Source organism: Xyrauchen texanus, chromosome 26, assembly GCF_025860055.1.
Source record: "Xyrauchen texanus isolate HMW12.3.18 chromosome 26, RBS_HiC_50CHRs, whole genome shotgun sequence".
In the NCBI taxonomy this organism is placed as follows: Eukaryota; Metazoa; Chordata; class Actinopteri; order Cypriniformes; family Catostomidae; genus Xyrauchen; species Xyrauchen texanus.
The window spans coordinates 5,793,708-5,813,030 of record NC_068301.1 but is presented as its reverse complement, the minus strand read 5'-3'; the positions used below and the strand labels follow the sequence as shown (position 1 = coordinate 5,813,030).

The window sequence follows — 19,323 nt, the reverse complement described above, 5'->3', positions numbered from 1 at the left end:
TCCATGTCTTCAGAAGTAATATGATAGGTGTGGGTGAGAATTAGATCATTATTGTAATGTTTTGCTAGACAGCAGGGGGCGATATGAGGGGAAGAATGTGAATCAAAAACACAAGAATGCGAAAGTGATCTGTTTGTCTGTTTCTCCTCCACACCTATCACATCACTTCTGAAGATACTGATTTAACCACTAGAGTTTTATGGATTAGTTTTATGCTGACTTGTGTTTGTTTGTTTAGCTTTAAAATGTTGCTACCCATTCACTTGCATTGTATGGACCTACAGAGCTGAGAAATTCTTCTAAAAATCTTCATTTGAGTTCAGCAGATGAAAGAAAGCCATACACATAATTTTTGGGTGAACTATCCCTTTAAGGGCTCTTGTCAGATCTGGATGAACTTGTCAATAAGAAGAGAGGTTTGGAAACATTTCTAGTAATTATTACAGTGAAAACGTGAAAATGTCCAAGGACATTTTATATAATGCTGAAATATAATGCCTTCTTTTGCTTTCTGTCCTGTGTGGATTCATTTTTCAGTGTCGTAAGTATTTCAATTGTTAGTTCTGTACTGTAGTACCGCCGCTCTCTAAATGCAGAGTACACAACCTACGTAGGGCACCAACCCTGATCGTGGAAAACTCGCTGTGTCTGAAACCGCCCCCTATCCACTATAAAGTGCACTATTTCAAGTTTTCGCTATTTTGTAGGAGTGTCTGAATTTTGTGTGAGCCACTCATTCCCTACTTTTGTTCACGCATTCTTACCCACAATGCACTCTTATTTCAAGTGTACATTTCAAGTAGACTCGATGACGGTTAATTTCCCACAATCCACCATGGGGAAGACATACGAGCGGGGAGTTTATGGCTTCCTTCACTCCTGCAATGTTTTATTTCATGCTGAATGTAGTTAATAACTTTTTGACAAATCATTACTGGATTAAAATAACATAATAACATATATAGAGAAAACATACAGATACATTTTAAAATGTACTCTTTATTTGATCAAATGTGTTTACTATTTATATTAACACACAGTACATATTAAAAATGACAAACAGAATGAACATTTATTGTATTAATGTATTATTTAATAAGAATAACAAATAAGCAGGGTCGGCCCTAGGGGGCCTAAACAAAAATAGTGTATCGGGCCCTACGGGTTTCTGAACCTAGCATGATATGCACGAAGCACAAATCATGCCCACAATGATGGGACGATCCAGCACAAATTAAGCCCTAGAGTACAACAAAACATGATACCCCCTGCCCCCCATTGCCTATTAATAGAATATGTTTGCAGTGGATTAAAGAAAAAGCCATTGTTTTAGGGAACATGATTATTTATTTAAAAATATAGTAAAAAATATTTATATCTAGATAAAGCAGATTTAACAAAGTGCAAAGACCAACAGGCTATAAATCAAATGATTAAGTCCAAATACAAAAGTGCAATAAAAGAATAAACTCTTAAGATAAACTATAATACAAATGTGCAATAAAAGTACAATAAGAGATAAAAGACTTAAGACCTCAGAACTTCTGCTTCCTTGTCTTTCTAGAGGCACAGTCATCTATAAATGCATCATAACGCATTTGGTTGCCAACTTCTTGGTGTAACGAATGCGGGAAGCAGGAGAAGGCAGACAGGGGTTGCGGATCCAAGAGCAGGTTTTACTTAACAAACTAGCAAAACAAACAAACACAAGAACAAAAGAACAGTCCACGATGGGAAAAACTTAACTAAACACAAACGAACACACAGCGGGAAGAATGAACACGAAGGGCAGGAAACAAGGGCAAATGCACCACAGGAAACCAGACATGAACATTCAACAATCGACAGGGAGTGAACAAAAAGCAGGGCTTAAATACACAGGGAGTGATGACTGGATTAGACACAGGTGAGAACAATGAACCAAAATGGCAGTGCTGATGGCAGGTGGATAGTGGGAAATGTAGTTTTAGACAAGGACAGTGAAACACAGGGCGGACAACAAGGAAAACGTGACACGGAGCGTGAACGGTGACGGGTGAAATGGAAAACACGGAGCAGACAAGGAAACATGACATGAACGTGAATAGTGAGACACAGAACACAGGGTAGACAACAGAGGAACGTGATACTTGGTTGATGCTAAAAATAGCCAGTCCACTTAGGCGCTCCTGAGCCATGGATGACCCCAGGTAGGTGATGCGACAGTGACTGGAAGACTACATGCTATTCTCAGCGCTATCCAGAGGTTTGGGAACAATTCGGACAGCTCCTTTTGGTGGATAAAGGAAAGCAGCTCCATTGCTGTCATTTCTGTTTTTGGATGGTCGGGAAGGCTCAGGATCTCCCTCACTAGCTCTCTCACCATCAAGGTCAGCTGCATCTCCACATGTGAGTGTCTCAAGCTCTGCACACTGGTTTCCAAGGATGGTGTCATCAAGATGTTGGAAGTTCAGGAGCACACCAAATTTATCTCTGACTTCTCCTAGAGACTGGAAATGGTCATCCAAAGACTGGATGCCACTGTCCACCACAACATTGAAGTAGGCCGTTTCCAGTTTCTTCATGGCATAAGCCACTGGTTCATCAGCTGCCTCATAGGCTAAATGCCTCTTTGTGCTTCTCAACCTCTTTTGTTGAAGCACTGTCTCCACATTCATTGTTTTACAGAGATCTTTTGCTGTGGTCTGAGCATCTCTGAAGCCAGTGGCCCTGTAATTCACAAGTGATGCTCTGGTTTTGTCTATTAGACTGACCGCAATGTCCAGCTGCATGTTCACAGATTGAAGAAGCTTACTTGTAATAGTAATCTTGCTCAAAATGTCATACCAGACAACGGTGCATATTTGGAAACGAAATGATCCTATTTCTTCAGCTCGAGAGAGAGGGCCTCATGTCTCACAGATGGATCTTTTGCCTCATCTCTGACCTCAAGTAAGGCATCCCTGACTTTGTATGAATGGAAGCGTAAAGGCACAATGCTATTTAGCCATCTTTCCCACCTCTGCACCCAGCAGCTAAGTGACTGTGTGACTTTCTGTGTGAAAAAAAAACCAAACATTTTAAAACCAAAAATTATAAATTTTTTGAGCTTTATCGCATTTAAAGCCTTTATTCAGAAAATTATTTTATTCAGAGCATTTACTATTTTAAAGGACTAAAGAGAACAATTATGCATTTACTATTTTAAAGGACTAAAGAGAACAATTATATTTGTGACCTCAACAAACATGACCCCACATGACATGAGTCAACGTCAGAGTAAAGGTTAACACGCCCGTTTCTCCGCTCTAACCAGTTCAACGATATTTCAAACTCCCTTAAACATTCTTGAGGTAATCAGATCTGTGATCACAGACGTCCAGACCGCACCGGATCCATAGCAAAGCTGGACTGTTTTATTTCACGGCAAAAGGGGCTTTCTGAAAAGTGAGTTTATCCTTCTTCCTTTCATCCTTCTCAGTAAATGCAGTGATAATTCAGTAGATTTTTTTCCACTTATGAATGTTGCTTCGGTCGCCTTGAGTAATCACAGTAATAATAGTAATAATAATAAATGACCATGCACCCTTTCCTGAAACGTGATTTTATGCTTAGTGTTATTGCTATAATGGTTTGTGATACAATTTTAAGATTTGATTAAGAGCACTGTTTTATATAGGTTACAGAATTAATAAGAAGATTCTACTATGAGACCCGAAGATTTGATTAGGTGTTAATGTAATGTATTTGTTTGGAAGGGAAACTTCCTTAGCTACAACAGACCACCTTTGCCTATTCCTCTTGGTCTCCTTCTCTTTTACCGCTGTCTCATTATTTTTATTATACAGAATTAAATAGTTGTATTATAATACATGAAAATACAACATTGAAATGAAAGGCAGAGGAAGCTTGTTGCTCAACTGTTCAAACTAGATGGCTATATCTTGATATCAGACCTGTTTTACTTACTGATATACATCACACAGGAATATCATATGACATTTGGAGTGCTTTCTTGTTTTTAAACTGAAAATTGAATAATTACTGTCGTCAATAACATTTGACAAATGATGATGATATACAGAACACAATGTAAACTAAAATACCATTCAACTTTGATTAATTTAGCCTAAGATTTCAATGCACTTGAAATAGGCCTATATAACCTGTTAAGTATCTTCATGATTCATGCCCTATATGAAATATGCCCTTAAGCGTTCGTTTTGTTTGACAGCTGTGGAAAAAAATAAAACCTTCCACTTAATGATCTTAAGTTATTGTCAACAGAGCTCATTGTCAGTTTGACTAATGGACTCAGGATTTTGTACTTCATGATTTTAGGACCTGTTGGAATGCATGATGGGAGAGGGACCGACTGGTCTGAATAACTCGCCCCTGCACGCGCTGCATTGTCTGTCCGTGCACCGTCAGTGTCCTCCTCTTTGCTCAGCGACTTATCAGTGCATGAGAAAAGGGACGTGTGGCGCGAGAACAGTGTAAATTGCGTGAGTCTCACGCTCAGTGCATGAGACTTGGCAGCCCTGTATGCTTTGGTCTATAACCTAGAAAATGACTGTTTTAGGCTAGGTATGCCATTTTTAATCTGCTGATTAAGAAGGCTATATTCAATGAGGTGCCGACTGCTTAACTATCTGTTATTCACATCATGTTTAGAATATATTAGGTTTATTGTAGGGTACATCACAGGGCTTTTTTTTCTGATCCTATAGCTACTTATGTATTTATGTATTTATTTTAAAAAGAAGGGTTATTGTTTATGAAAAACTGAAAAAGAATATTTAGATCAGCTAAAGTCAGTATCTTTGTCAGAATCAACATACATAAAAGAACAATGGCAATCTAATGTAGAACTGTCTTTTACCACATTATAAATGTCTGTTGTTCCTTTGTTTTTCATTTTTATTATCCTCCCATTCAGTGAGGGCAAATCTGCCTTCCTTATCCTGCACACAATAATTTGCACACAGGAGCCAGATACATGTGCAGATAATAATCATTAGAAATAGTGAACAAACTGATTTGATGATGTTATCCAAGTAAGAAAGTATCCAATTAAAATAGTACTCAAGTAGTGAGTAACTCATTACTTACACAAATAACATAATAGATGTGTACTCTCCTATATTCCATTATATAATACACATTTAACATGTATTACAGAATTATTATTATTATTATTAATGGCAATTCTGTCATCATTCTCCATCATGTTGTTCCAAACCTGTATGACTTTCTTTCTTCCATGCAACACAATAAGGAGATATTAGAGATGTTTGCCTGAGTCACTATTTACTTTCAGTGAATATTATATATATATATATATATATATATATATATATATATATATATATATATATATATATATAGATAGAAAGTGAATGGTGACCGAGACTGTCAGTCCCTAACATTCTGTCTAACATATTTTGTGTTCCATATAACAAAGCCTCACACTGGTTTGGAACAACATCAGGGTAGAGAAATGATGACAGAATATTAAATTATCACTTTAAAGAGATAGGTTACCCAGAAATGAAAATTCTCTCATCATCTACTCACCCTCATGCCATCCCAGATGAGTATGACTTCATTTTTCTGAAGAACACAAATACAGATTTTTAAAAGATTATTTTAGCTCTGTAGGTCAACATTTTGAAGGTCCAAAAAGCACATAAAGGCAGTGTAAAAGTAATCCATACAACTCCAGTGGTTTAATCCATGTCTTCAGAAGTGATATGATAGGTGTGGGTGAGAAACAGATCAATATTTGTAATGTTTTGCTAGACAGCAGGGGGCGATATGAGGGGAAGAATGTGAATCAAAAACACAAGAAGAATGTGAAAGTGATCTGTTTGTCTGTTTCTCCTCCACACCTATCACATCACTTCTGAAGATACTGATTTAACCACTAGAGTTTTATGGATTAGTTTTATGCTGACTTGTGTTTGTTTGTTTAGCTTTAAAATGTTGCTACCCATTCACTTGCATTGTATGGACCTACAGAGCTGAGAAATTCTTCTAAAAATCTTCATTTGAGTTCAGCAGATGAAAGAAAGTCATACACATAATTTTTGGATGAACTATCCCTTTAAGGGCTCTTGTCAGATCTGGATGAACTTGTCAATAAGAAGAGAGGTTTGGAAACATGTCTAGTAATTATTACAGTGAAAACGTGAAAATGTCCAAGGACATTTTATATAATGCTGAAATATAATGCCTTCTTTTACTTTCTGTCCTGTTTGGATTCATTTTTCAGTGTCGTAAGTATTTCAATTGTTAGTTCTGTACTGTAGTACCGCCGCTCTCTAAATGCAGAGTACACAACCTATGTAGGGCACCAACCCTGATCGTGGAAAACTCGCTGTGTCTGAAACCGCCCCCTATCCACTATAAAGTGCACTATTTCAAGTTTTCGCTATTTTGTAGGAGTGTCTGAATTTTGTGTGAGCCACTCATTCCCTACTTTTTTCAGGCATTCTTACCCACAATGCACTCTTATTTCAAGTGTACAGTTCAAGTAGACTCGATGACGGTTAATTTCCCACAATCCACCATGGGGAAGACATACGAGCGGGGAGTTTATGGCTTCCTTCACTCCTGCAATGTTTTATTTCATGCTGAATGTAGTTAATAACTTTTTGACAAATCATTACTGGATTAAAATAACATAATAACATATATAGAGAAAACATACAGATACATTTTAAAATGTACTCTTTATTTGATCAAATGTGTTTACTATTTATATTAACACACAGTACATATTAAAAATGACAAACAGAATGAAGATTTATTGTATTAATGTATTATTTAATAAGAATAACAAATAAGCAGGGTCGGCCCTAGGGGGCCTAAACAAAAATAGTGTATCGGGCCCTACGGGTTTCTGAACCTAGCATGATATGCACGAAGCACAAATCATGCCCACAATGATGGGACGATCCAGCACAAATTAAGCCCTAGAGTACAACAAAACATGATACCCCTGCCCCCATTGCCTATTAATAGAATATGTTTGCAGTGGATTAAAGAAAAAGCCATTGTTTTAGGGAACATGATTATTTATTTAAAAATATAGTAAAAAATATTTATATCTAGATAAAGCAGATTTAACAAATTCAAAGAGCAGATTTAACAAAGTGCAAAGAACAACAGGCTATAAATCAAATGATTAAGTCCAAATACAAAAGTGCAATAAAAGAATAAACTCTTAAGATAAACTATAATACAAACGTGCAATAAAAAGTACAATAAGAGATAAAAGACTTAAGTCATAACCATGGGTTGGCTGGTGAGGTTTTCACACTGCACAGCTATCTACCAGCTGGCTCCTGTTACACTCACCCCCCTAAACCTCACTCCCATCCGGGTCACGGCACCAATGTAACTCTCTTGTTCAACCCGCTCCATACGGGACTCGAACCTAGGTCTCTGGCGTGGGAGGTGGGTGCTCTAACAAGGAGGCTAAAGGCTACAGCTGGCTCCCGTTACATAAGCGTTTACACTCATTTTAAAGCATTAGTTCACCCCAAAATGAAAATGTAGTAATTGTTAACCTGTGTTGTTATTACCATATTTGACTTTCTCTCTTTTTCTTAACACAAAGGGAGAAATTGTGAAAAAGTGTTCAATGATGATATACAATGGCATTTTATAGTGACTACCTCTTCAAGCTTCAGAAGCAGAAGTATAATTCAGAAGTCTAACAAATTATCCCATGAGACTCATGATTTTCATGAAAGCATATTTTTAACTTTGGTGAGAAGCAAACCAAAATCTAATGTATTATTTAGTGAAGATGTTCACTCACCATTGATCACCTGTGTTGTTCATGACAGGGCACCAAGCAACAGTTCAACTGCCCCCTTGCAACATTGGGGCTTTCAAGCGAAAACCTGTTTTGCTTATTTAAAAACAGGTCCACGACAGTGACAACAGAACAAAGCACAGCTGCACAGAAAACAGAGAACATAGCTTTCTAAACATGTCTGAAAAGTTTGTAGTAGAAGAATTGATGTATTTCTATGCCGAGCCTTTATTTTTAAAAAAGTGTTTGGACCGGTGCCAGTTCACAGTGGTCAGAGTGACCACATGCAGGGCCACTTATTTTGATTGAATCAAAACAAGCAAGTATACCTCCCCCCAACCCTCCAATGTTCAAGACAAACCAACGCTTTGACCATGTGATGCCGAATATTGAAAATAAGTTCTGTTTTCTGTTTTGTGTGAAGCTGTGTTGCGTTCTGTTGTCGCTATCGCTGTGGAGGATCTGTTTTTAGAAAAATTAGTTTTTGTTTAAATGCCCCAGTGTCACAAGGGGGCTGGGGGAACTGTTGCTCTCATGCCCTATCATGAATGCACACAGGAGATTAACGGTCAGTCCACAATTTCACTAAATAATGCATTAAATTTAGTTTTGTTTCTCACCAAACCTTATCGTTTGCTTTCATAATAATAGATGTAGTATAAATTATGTATAGATGTCTTTTATCAAAGAACCAGTTGACTATCTGATTTGTTAGCAACCATGATATATACAATAATATGGGGGCCTGGGTAGCTCAGCAATTAAATACACTGACTTCCACACCTGGAGTCGCAAGTTCGAATCCAGAGCGTACCGAGTGACTTTCTAAGCAACCAATTGGCCCGGTTAATAGGGTGGGTAGAGTCACATTGGATTAACCTCCACGTGGTTGCTCTAATGTGGTTCTTACTCTCGGTGGGGCACGTGGTGAGTTCTGTGCTGGATCTAGTGGCGCTGGAGCACTGTGTTAACTGGCAACCAAAAGAGATGGCTGAGGGGCCCAGTGCTATTGCCTGGTGTCGCAGACAGAAGAAGTACAGTGAGCTGAGGGCCAGTTGATGCTGTGCCCGGGGCTGGCAAGCCTGTCTCTCTCTCCTCCCTCTTCTTTCTCCTCACTCTTTCTATTCTTCCATACCTCGCCTCTCCCTCGTCCTGTTCCCACTCCCAGGCACGTGTGGGTCAGACCCAGAGACCATGCTGATGTACCAATGCTCCCTCCCTAGAAATGGTGGAGGGGAGTCACAGGTCGGCGAATTCCCCGAACTGAGTGTGGCGATAGGTTTATGGGTGTTCCAGTGAGGGGTCGAGGGAGTATTTAAGGAGAGGAGACAGTGGTAGATGAGAGAGAGAGAGACACACTGTGTGTTTGCTGAAAAGCAGAGTATGAGTTGGGGACCACTGAAAAGCAAAACTTTTGTGTGTGACACTGAAACACTCTGACAGTGTGATCTCAGTATGGGATAGGTGATTGTTATCATATTTCTGAAATGTACATTTACATTTACAGTTATGCATTTGGCAGATGCTTTTATCCAAAGTGACTTACAGTGCACTTATTACAGGGACAATCCCCCCAGAGCAACAGGGAGTTAAGTGTCTTGCTCAAGGACACAGTGGTGGTGGCTGTGGGGATCAAACCAGCGACCTTCTGATTAACAATTATGTGCCTTAGCCCACTACGCCACCACCACTAAATATATCTAAAATATCTAAATATACTAAATATCTAAAACACGTGTTTATATTAAATTAAAATGGATGGAAAGACACATCTTATGGGTGAAATTATATAACAGGTACATTGAGTGTCTTGTTCATCATCCATCCATCCATCCATCCATCCATCTTCAACTGCTTATCCGAAGTCGGGTCGCTGGGGCAGCTGCTCCAGCAGGGGGCCCCAAACTTCCCTATCCCGAGCCACATTAACCAGCTCTGACTGGGGGACCCCGAGGCGTTCCCAGGCCAGTGTGGAGATGTAATCTCTCCACCTAATCCTGGGTCTTCCCCGAGGCCTCCTCCCAGCTGGACGTGCCTGAAACACCTCCCTAGGGAGGCGGCCAGGGGGCATCCTTACCAGATGCCCAAACCACCTCAACTGACTCCTTTCGACGCAAAGGAGCAGTGGCTCTACTCCGATCTCCTCATGGATGACTGAGCTCCTCACCCTATCTCTAAGGGAGAAGCCTGCCACCCTTCTGAGGAAGCCCATTTCGGCCGCTTGTACTCGTGACCTATATCTCTCGGTCATGACCCAGCCTTCATGACCATAGGTGAGGGTAGGAACAAAAATTGACCGGTAGATCGAGAGCTTTGCCTTCCGGCTCAGCTCTCTTTTCGTGACAACGGTGCGATAGAGCGAGTGCAATACCGCCCCCGCTGCCCCGATTCTCCGGCCAACCTCCCGCTCCATTGTCCCCTCACTCGTGAACAAGACCCCGAGGTACTTGAACTCCTTCACTTGGGGCAATACCTCCTTCCTATAATACCTCTTGTTCATCATATTTATTTTAATTTAAAAGCAACAGTATTTTAATTATATACACTTATCTGCAATAAAGCACATAAATGTGAATCACGTGATATACCTATGAGATATAGGGTGGATATCACGTGATTCACATTTGTCACCTGACTGATCCACTACGAGAAGTGAGAACTGTCAGACTCGACAGTCTCTCATTCCTCCCCTGCATCTACTTAATTTATTTAAACTGATTTGTATAATTTAAGTTACCCTACTCAAAAAAATTCATTATTTTGAGCATTAAGGTTTACAGCGTTCATCTTGACAACGTTACCCATCTAGTTGTTCATTGTTAAATACTGTTATTGTAATTGTTTATATTGTTGATTTTTTTTAATTTTTCAGATTCTCAAAGCTGATCTCGTGATAAGGAGTACAAAGGTACCAGACGAATCAACGTATGCTTCTAAACGGATCCTAAACATCCATCCAACCAGCCTAACATCAGATTTCAAAATGCGGATTTTTAAACAAAAGAAGTTTTACATTGTGGTTCTGCTGAGCTTAATCTGCATTTGTACTGTGACTATACCTAAAGAATCTTATGAAAATATCATTGATTTTATGAACAATACCATGGCGGAGCGTATCTTTCATAAAGAACCCTGTGCATGTATGGAAAGATGTTTGACGGCAAATGATGATGAGTGGTTTATGGAAGTCTTCAGAAAAGATATTCCACCCCTTCTCTCTCTTGAAAACAGCGAGCTGCCTGACGACATATTTAAGTGGTGGCAGGTAGGCTATATAGTACATTCCAAACATTTTATACTCACATGTTGGTGTGGGTCAATTTCATTTTAAATGGACTGTTGTAAAGTTGTAATCGTAATATGACACTGCCAAAGACAAAAAGAGTAAATGAAGTGATCTAGCACAATGTCTTTCTGTCTTGGTAATACATTCAGGATGTGGTAGATAATCCTAGATTTTTACTTGATGAACCATAAGATGACATTGTTAACTTAATAAAAAAGATGTATTTACTATTACCTGGTAATCTGAACCTGCAACACATCGCGAAAGTTATGATAGCAAATTATATCAGCTTGGTTTGCATTGATTACACATTACTACATATGTCACTGGTCCTACTTGACCCACATTAGAGTCATACGTGCTTACAAGGAGTCTATAAAAGCCATGTCCTCTAGCCTCGGTTGCTAGTGCATCTCTTAAAGACGGAGTAAGTAATTTTAATCCAATACACTTTTTGTCAAATTTCACGAATATCTCTTCATGGTCCGCTAGCTGTCCGTTCTGTGTGTGCGCTGAACACAAATCTTGTGTTTGTACACAGCCCTGGCTCTGTAAATAGGAAAATAAACAAAGTGGATCGGACCAATCCACTCAACACTAATGTGTGGCATGAATTTGGGGGACGAGCTTCTGAAGGAGCACTGGGTGTGTTTGTTTGGCTGTTGAGTTCAAACATCTCAGGAATCGCTTACTCCACCTTTAAGGCTAGGAATGTGAGGTTTACATAATGCACAAATATCACGTACCAGCTGGATGCATTACACATGCATCATACATCAGTTGATGTCCAGACAGAAGATCTGTGACAGATCTTCAACAATGTGCTAAATAGTTGCTAAATAATGACTACAACTACCACAAGCAAGTATGAGTATGTGCCTGACAAAGAGGAAAACTGTTGTGGTCCTTAAATAGCAATTTAGTTTTACTTGAGGATTTTGACTATGGAGTCTACAATAGTTTGGTTTAGAAGAATAATGATACTTGCCAGAAAATAAGACTTATTTAGCTTGTTTATGCAGCGACAAGCATTTGCAACAAAACTACATTTCCCATGTGGTCTTAAAAGAATAATAAAATCGGTAGATAAAGCATTAATTAAACACCTAATGCATGGTTTTGCTTTTCATTTTGTTGCATTGGCGCTTAAAAAGCTTTCTGCCTACGCTAATATGTAAAAAAAATATATTTTTTTTGCAATTGCAAAGCAGGACTAAAATCACTTCAACACATATCACATCGTATTTACAATTTCCGATCTCATAAGTTGAACTTCCCTGCAGGATTTAAACACACCACACAACCTGAACAGCTCAATGTCGTGACGGAGCGAGAGTCTCCTAGGTGGCAGACGAAGTGTGAGAAATTATAATACAAATAGTTTAAAATGATAGAAAACTGACTGTTTGTATTGAAATCAGATGGAAAAACAAGTCTCTAGGAGTATCAGGAACTGTCAGTTTATATGTTGTAGGTCTACATCATGATTTTAAATAATTTTAGCATTTCAATAAAGTTATCACATTTTAATCTAACTTATTTGTAATAATTTGTAGTCATCTTGAGGCCCCTTGGAAGTTGGCTTTGGCCCCCTAGTGGGCTTCGGCCCCCATATAAGTCACCAGCCTACATAGTCAGGAGACAGCAAGGGAGCTCACTATGTTTTGGAACATACCAAAAGTGTTACCTGTGATTTTCAAATCTCCTTCTTACAATTATTTATTTGGTGATGATTTCTCAATCAGGACATCAGAGTCAATTTTTATCCATTTGCAGCGTTTACAGTCAACCAAGAGCAAGGCTAAATACTCTGACGTAATTAAGGAGCTGTTTGCAGTCATTCCTGGAGAAGGACACTACAGAGATGCCGGTCCAGATCGCTGCAGAACCTGTGCTGTGGTGGGAAACTCTGGCAACCTTTTAGGGTCACACTATGGTCCTCTTATAGACAACAATGATTTTGTTATCAGGTAAACTCTCACAAAAAGTAAGGAAGAAGTTAACTATTATAGATAATGTGGTAAGCACATTCAAGCATTACAATCCCCTTTTCGTCAGGATGAATAAGGCACCAATTGAAGGCTTTGAGAATGACGTGGGGTTCAAGACTACCCACCGGATCATGTACCCAGAAAGCGCCACCCATCTGGACAACACCACCCACCTGGTGCTATTGCCCTTTAAAACACTGGATATCCAGTGGGTCGCCAGTGCTCTATCCACTGGAACTATCAAACGGTCAGTGAGCAAACACACACGTATATCTAAATATAATAGATACAAATTCATACAATGAGATGTTCCTGATAATTTCGAATCTTTCATGAACATACAGCGGCAAGAAAAATGATGTTTTACCTGTATTACCTGAATTTATGTATAAGTTTGTCATAACATCTGGTTTGACCTTTATCTAAGTTACAATATTGAACAAGCACAATCTGTTTTAATTAATAAAACACAAATTATTGTATTGTTCTTGTACATATTAAATACATCATTCAAACATTCACAGTGAAGGTTTGGAAAAAGTATGCGAACCTCTAGGCTAATGACATCAACAAAAGCTAATTCGAGTCAGGAGTTGGCAAACCTGGCATCCAATTAATGAAACTAGTTTGGAGGTGTGGGTTGGAGCTACTTTGACTTTTAAAAAGCACTCAAACATTTAGAGCTTGCTATTCACATGAGGCATCTGCTCAGAAGACCTACGATCAAGAATTGTTGCTTTGCATAATGCTGGAAAGGGTAACGCTGTTGTTTTCGAAGAGCTTAGATGTTCATCTGTTCACAATTACACAGTCTGTTTATAAATGGAGATGATTTAGTACTGTAGATACTCTCCTTAGAAGTGACCGTCCAGCCAAGATGACTCATCACACAATGCTCAATGATGTAAAAAATTACCCTATGTGACAGCTAAAGGCTTGAAGGAATCATTGGAACTGGTTAACAGTTCTGTTCATGAGTCTACTATATGAAAAAATTAAACAGGCATGGTGTCCATGGCAGGACACGATGAAGGAATGCTTTCCAACTAAAACACTGCTGCGTGCCTGAGGTCTGCCAAAGACCACATTGACACTCCACAACTCTACTGGGAAAATGTTTTGTGGACTGATGAAACTAAGGTTGAATTGTTTGGGAAGAACAGGCAACACTACATATGGCGTAAAAATGGCGCCATATGTGGAATGACCTCAAGAGAGCTCTTCACACCAGATGTCCTAAAAATATGGCTGAGCTGAAGCAGGTCTGTAAGGAAGAATGGTCCAAAATTCCTTCTGAAAATTGTGTAGATGTTCTACATCTACCATAAACCCTTAGTTGAGGATATTGCTGCCAAAGGAGAATTGATCAGTTATTATATCCAAGGGTTCACTTACTTTTTCCAATGCACTGTGAATGTTTACTGGGATGTGTTTAATAATTGTTAGTGTGTTGTTAGCTTAAGCACATTGTGTTTGTCTGTACTTGTGACTTTGATGAAGATTATATTCTTGCTACCCAAAAGTATTTGGACACTTCAACAACACTTGAAAACTATGAATGCCATTGCATTAGATAACACAATATTTAAAAGCAAGTTGCGTTTATTTTAAAGAAAGCATTTGGACACATGTCCATAGTTAATGTGTTGAACTCCATCTGCTGCTAGCATACCTGTGTGAAAGTTTTACGAGGACTGACTTAATACATCCACTAAAAATGAATGAGGGAGGTGAAGTCTGAAAAGGTTTTGTGTTTGCAGATGCCCCTTGCTTTATATTTTACATCTGATATATCTAATGCAATGAAAACAATTTATTTTCAAGTGTATCCAAGTGTCCAAATACTTCTGAGGGACACTGTATATTGTCCACTTGTTGTACAGCAAGGAATGCTTTGACCCTTTTTTCTTTTTTCTATTTCTCAACAGAACCAGATTTAAGGTTATAGACAAGATACAAGCCAACAAGGACAATGTAAGATCACACAATATCTTTATTTCAACAATAAACAATTTCAATGTAATTAATAAAAAAAAAATACACCTACTGAACAGCAGGCAGGTCATGAGCCTTAAGGCTAAAGTTCCTCTTTAAAAGAGTTTTAAATCTTATTTTAGTATTTTATTTCCACATACTTTGTCTTTGGGTATGTTTGAGTAGTTTTAAGCAGAATTCCATAAAAAAAAAAAAAAAACATCCTTTGTCACTTGTAATAAATCTTAAGAAGAGCATGCTATAGACATGTCAGCCAGGGGCATAGATTTGAGGGAATGAAGTATTGAAGTATTGTGCTTTGTGTCACTGCTTAAAGGCTGCACCCTGGAGACATAATGTAATAATTCCATTGTAAAACTTGTTGCTATGGGAAGCTTTTAGCAACACAAAAGTACTTTATGGGTAGTTCACCCAACAATGAAAATTCAGTCATTGTTTACTCATCCTTATATTGTTATAACCCCTAATTACTTTTAATTTTTCTTAACATAGCCGGAAACGATTTGCTAGATATATGATTCTGAAGTGTGTTCAAGGTTCACTCAGTAAATTTTGGTTGATGTTGTGTAAAACTTTCTTTTAGGCGATGGTTATTCACCCTGCTTTTATGCGTTACGTGCACAATACGTGGCTGCACATCAAGTCTCCAAGATCTTATCCATCCACAGGTTTCCTTGTGCTGATGTTTGCCTTACACATCTGTGATGAGGTAAATCTTTTAATTCATTAATGCCCAAATTTGTAGCCAGAGATGTCTTAATTGGAATTATTTCCACAGTCGTTCAGACAATGATGTTGCAAAGTTTATGCAGCTTTGTATTTTATAAAGTGTTCTTTTCATTTAAAGAAAATACAAATTCTGTCATAATTTACTCGTTTAGTTCCAATGCCGTATGGCTTTTTTCTTACATGGAACACAAAAGGAGATGTCAAGCAGCATGTTAGCCTCAGTCACCATTTGCTTTCTTTGTATGGAAAATGATGCAGTGACTACATTTACATGGACACCAGAAAGCGGCTTGTTGCAAGAAAGCAGGTTATTCTGAGAAGGCAATGTTCCGGTGTACATGTGCCATACTCTTTACTCCCGTACATATGTGTCTCAGTCAGTAAGCAGCTTTCTACACAGCAATGTAATTTCCCTGCAACGCTTGTGTAAATAATAGGGCTGTCAATCGATTAAAATTTTGAATCGAATTAATTACACGGTGTCCCGATTAATTAATCACGATTAATCACATTTAATTGCACATACAAATATTTGCTGATAAAGCCCCTCACATAACAATAATTCAATATACAATGTTGAAATATTTATACATAGTTATCTATAAATATTTAAGAATGATAATTATATAAATAATATTTATTTATGTATAAATATATATATATATATATATATATATATATATATATATATATATATATATATATATATATATATATATATATATATAATAAAAATATTCAGATAATTAAAATGCTTTACATTCTTGTGGCAGAAGAGTTAATCATTGATAAGACAATACAAAAAGTGTCTTTAGAATACAATGTGTTGTTTACTATCATATTATTGATCATAAGTCAATCATTGCCACACAGTTCACAGCAATCATTACACAAGTGAATTTGTCAATCAGTTGGAGATTTATTATGAGGGCTTGTTTAAGGACCCGTCAATGTACACCTGCGTCAGACATGCTTGTGTAACGTCTCGGGTGCGTCGCGTCATAAACTTAACATTTTATGTCACTGTGTCAAGTTAAATATAGTTTAATACTTAGAACACATCTTGAGATCAATTAAAGTTCGGATTTGCACTCCAGCATATGTTTCGAACGCAAGAATGTAACGCATGTTTGTGTTGTGTGTCTGCTGTAGTGTTGTTTTCTTCACTGTATAAACTATGTGTTGCCACACAGCTGAAATTTCAATTACTGCCCTCTGGAGTAAACAGGTGGTACTACAAGCTTGCATTTCTCAGGAATCTTCCTTATTATGGTCCGGGGGCATTGCGATTAATTGCGTAAAATTTTTTAACACGTATGATTATAAGAAAAAAAATCATCACACTGAATTAACGTGTTAAATCGTCAGCCCTAGTAAATAACAAACATGGTATCCATATCTGTATTCTCTATTGCTTTGCTTTATTTACAGATATTTCAGAGTTGTTCCTGTGTTTGTTTCCTTAACTTTCCATTGCGATATGCAGCAGAATTGCACTGTAAAAGTGCTTACATAAAACTCTGGGATTCCCCCAATGTATGAGCGCATATAAGCGAACATGAGGGACCATCAAAATGTTACATTGGTGTGTGTAAATGGATATAGTTTATAGTGTATGTGCATTTCCCACTGCAGTCTCAGAAATGCTTACTTCTTTCCACTGTGTTGACATGTTTTTGGCTCCATCTTTGATCTGATCCACGCACATGCACACTCTTCAAAAACCCCTTAGAACAGCGCTCATGTGTTTACATGGCCACATTAAGCCGCATTCGCCGGGAGAAACATAAGTGTGTTAAACTGCTTTATCTTAAGTCCATAAATGATGTAAGGAAATCTCCATTCTGGTTTACATGATGTTTCAGAATGACACTTTCTACAAAAACCCTGGAATAAACATGTTTTCTTAAGTGCATGCAAACGTGGTCATTTAAAGAGAACGGTGACTGAGGCTAACATTCTGTCTAACATCTCCTTTTGGGGTCCACTAAAGAAATTAAGTCATACGAGTTTGGATCGACATGAGGGCTAGTAAATGATAACATTGTGCTGTGTACTAATGTCAGTTATTCTTTTGTGGATTGTTTTTCTTCTGATTAGGTCAATGTGTTTGGGTTTGGCGCAAACAGTAAAGGGACTTGGCACCACTATTTCGAGAAGTTGCCCAAGAATTTCAAACGCACTGGAAAACACAATGGAAACTCAGAGTACAAAATTATCTTGGATCTTCACAAAAAGAACATAATTACTCTTTACCCTGGATGGTGAGAAGGACTATATGAGTCTGAGTCTGGCCAGTAATATGAATGTGTAATTAAATTAACTTGAACTCTATTTATGTCATTGAATGTTCTGTTGTTTCTTTCTTTCTTTCTTTCTTTCTTTCTTTCTTTCTTTCTTTCTTTCTTTCTTTCTTTCTTTCTTTCTTTCTATCTATCTGTCTGTCTGTCTGTCTGTCTGTCTGTCTGTATAAATATATATGGTGTCAAATTTCATAGTCAAAATCTGTGATTAATCGCGATTAACTACAAGAAATATGCGATTAATCATGATTTTAAAAAGCCATAATATATGCTGTATATATATATATATATATATATATATATATATATATAAAATTATAAAAAGAAATGCAAATGGTAGACCGGTCAGTGCAAATGACTTAATAGTATAAACAGAAAATACAGAAGGTGCTTAACAATGAATGAGGTAGAAATGGCAGGTAATTATTACAGTGCAAATGATTTGTAATAAATGTCTGAATATGTACAATGGTCATGCAATGTTGAAACATACAGCAATGATAGGGAAAAAAGCATGTTTAAGAGTCAAGTATAACAGAAGTAGTACAGTAATGAAATATAGTGTAATAAGTTTTTAAATGTGCAGTTTATTTTTTTTTCTTTTTTTTTTTTTTTTCAGTTTTCCCTCTTTGGGTTGTAATGTTGCCTCAGGCTGACAGCTGAGGGGGGAAATCGGTTTATGAGTCTGCTGGTTCACAGTGGAGACTCCTGTAGTGTTTTCCAGATAAAATAAAAATGTATGCTTACATTAAACATACAGTACTGTAGCACCATTTTTAAATGACACAATGTTGTCCAAACTGTGATATCTGTCTAAAAAGAACAATAGGAAACAATTTCAGCTGTTACCTTGACATCAAAGACACTGTTCAGATGGCAAGGCTTCTGATAATATTTCAAATTAAGTAAACTAATGTACTTTATTCATACTAATTTTTTTAATTATACTCGAATAAAACCAGTTAGGTCACCAAAACTGAAAATTAGGTGAGATGTTATGCTCAGTCAGCATTCACATACATAACATATTTTTTAAGTGAATGGTGACTGATTCTGTCAATCAACATCTCCTTGTATGTCCAATGGATGAAAGTCTTACAGGTGTAGAACAACATGAGGCTGAGTAAATAATGACAGAATTTTCAATTTAGGCTGAACTATCCCTTTAATTTTATATTTGATAAATTACATAAAATAGTGTAGGTGGCAATCTTT

At 37.6% G+C, this 19,323-nt stretch overlaps 1 protein-coding gene across 1 annotated transcript; it reads left to right on the top strand.

Annotated features, from left to right (window-relative positions):
* The first annotated feature begins 3,314 nt into the window (after window positions 1–3,314).
* Window positions 3,315–18,827, top strand: LOC127619816 (CMP-N-acetylneuraminate-beta-galactosamide-alpha-2,3-sialyltransferase 1). Its single transcript, XM_052092819.1, has 7 exons — window positions 3,315–3,426; window positions 10,677–11,069; window positions 12,867–13,060; window positions 13,149–13,328; window positions 15,010–15,055; window positions 15,660–15,785; window positions 17,906–18,827. Exons 2-7 carry the CDS (start codon window positions 10,788–10,790, stop codon window positions 18,071–18,073), a joined length of 996 nt encoding a protein of 331 aa, XP_051948779.1. The 5' UTR covers window positions 3,315–3,426; window positions 10,677–10,787; the 3' UTR covers window positions 18,074–18,827.
* Window positions 18,828–19,323: the final 496 nt, after the last annotated feature.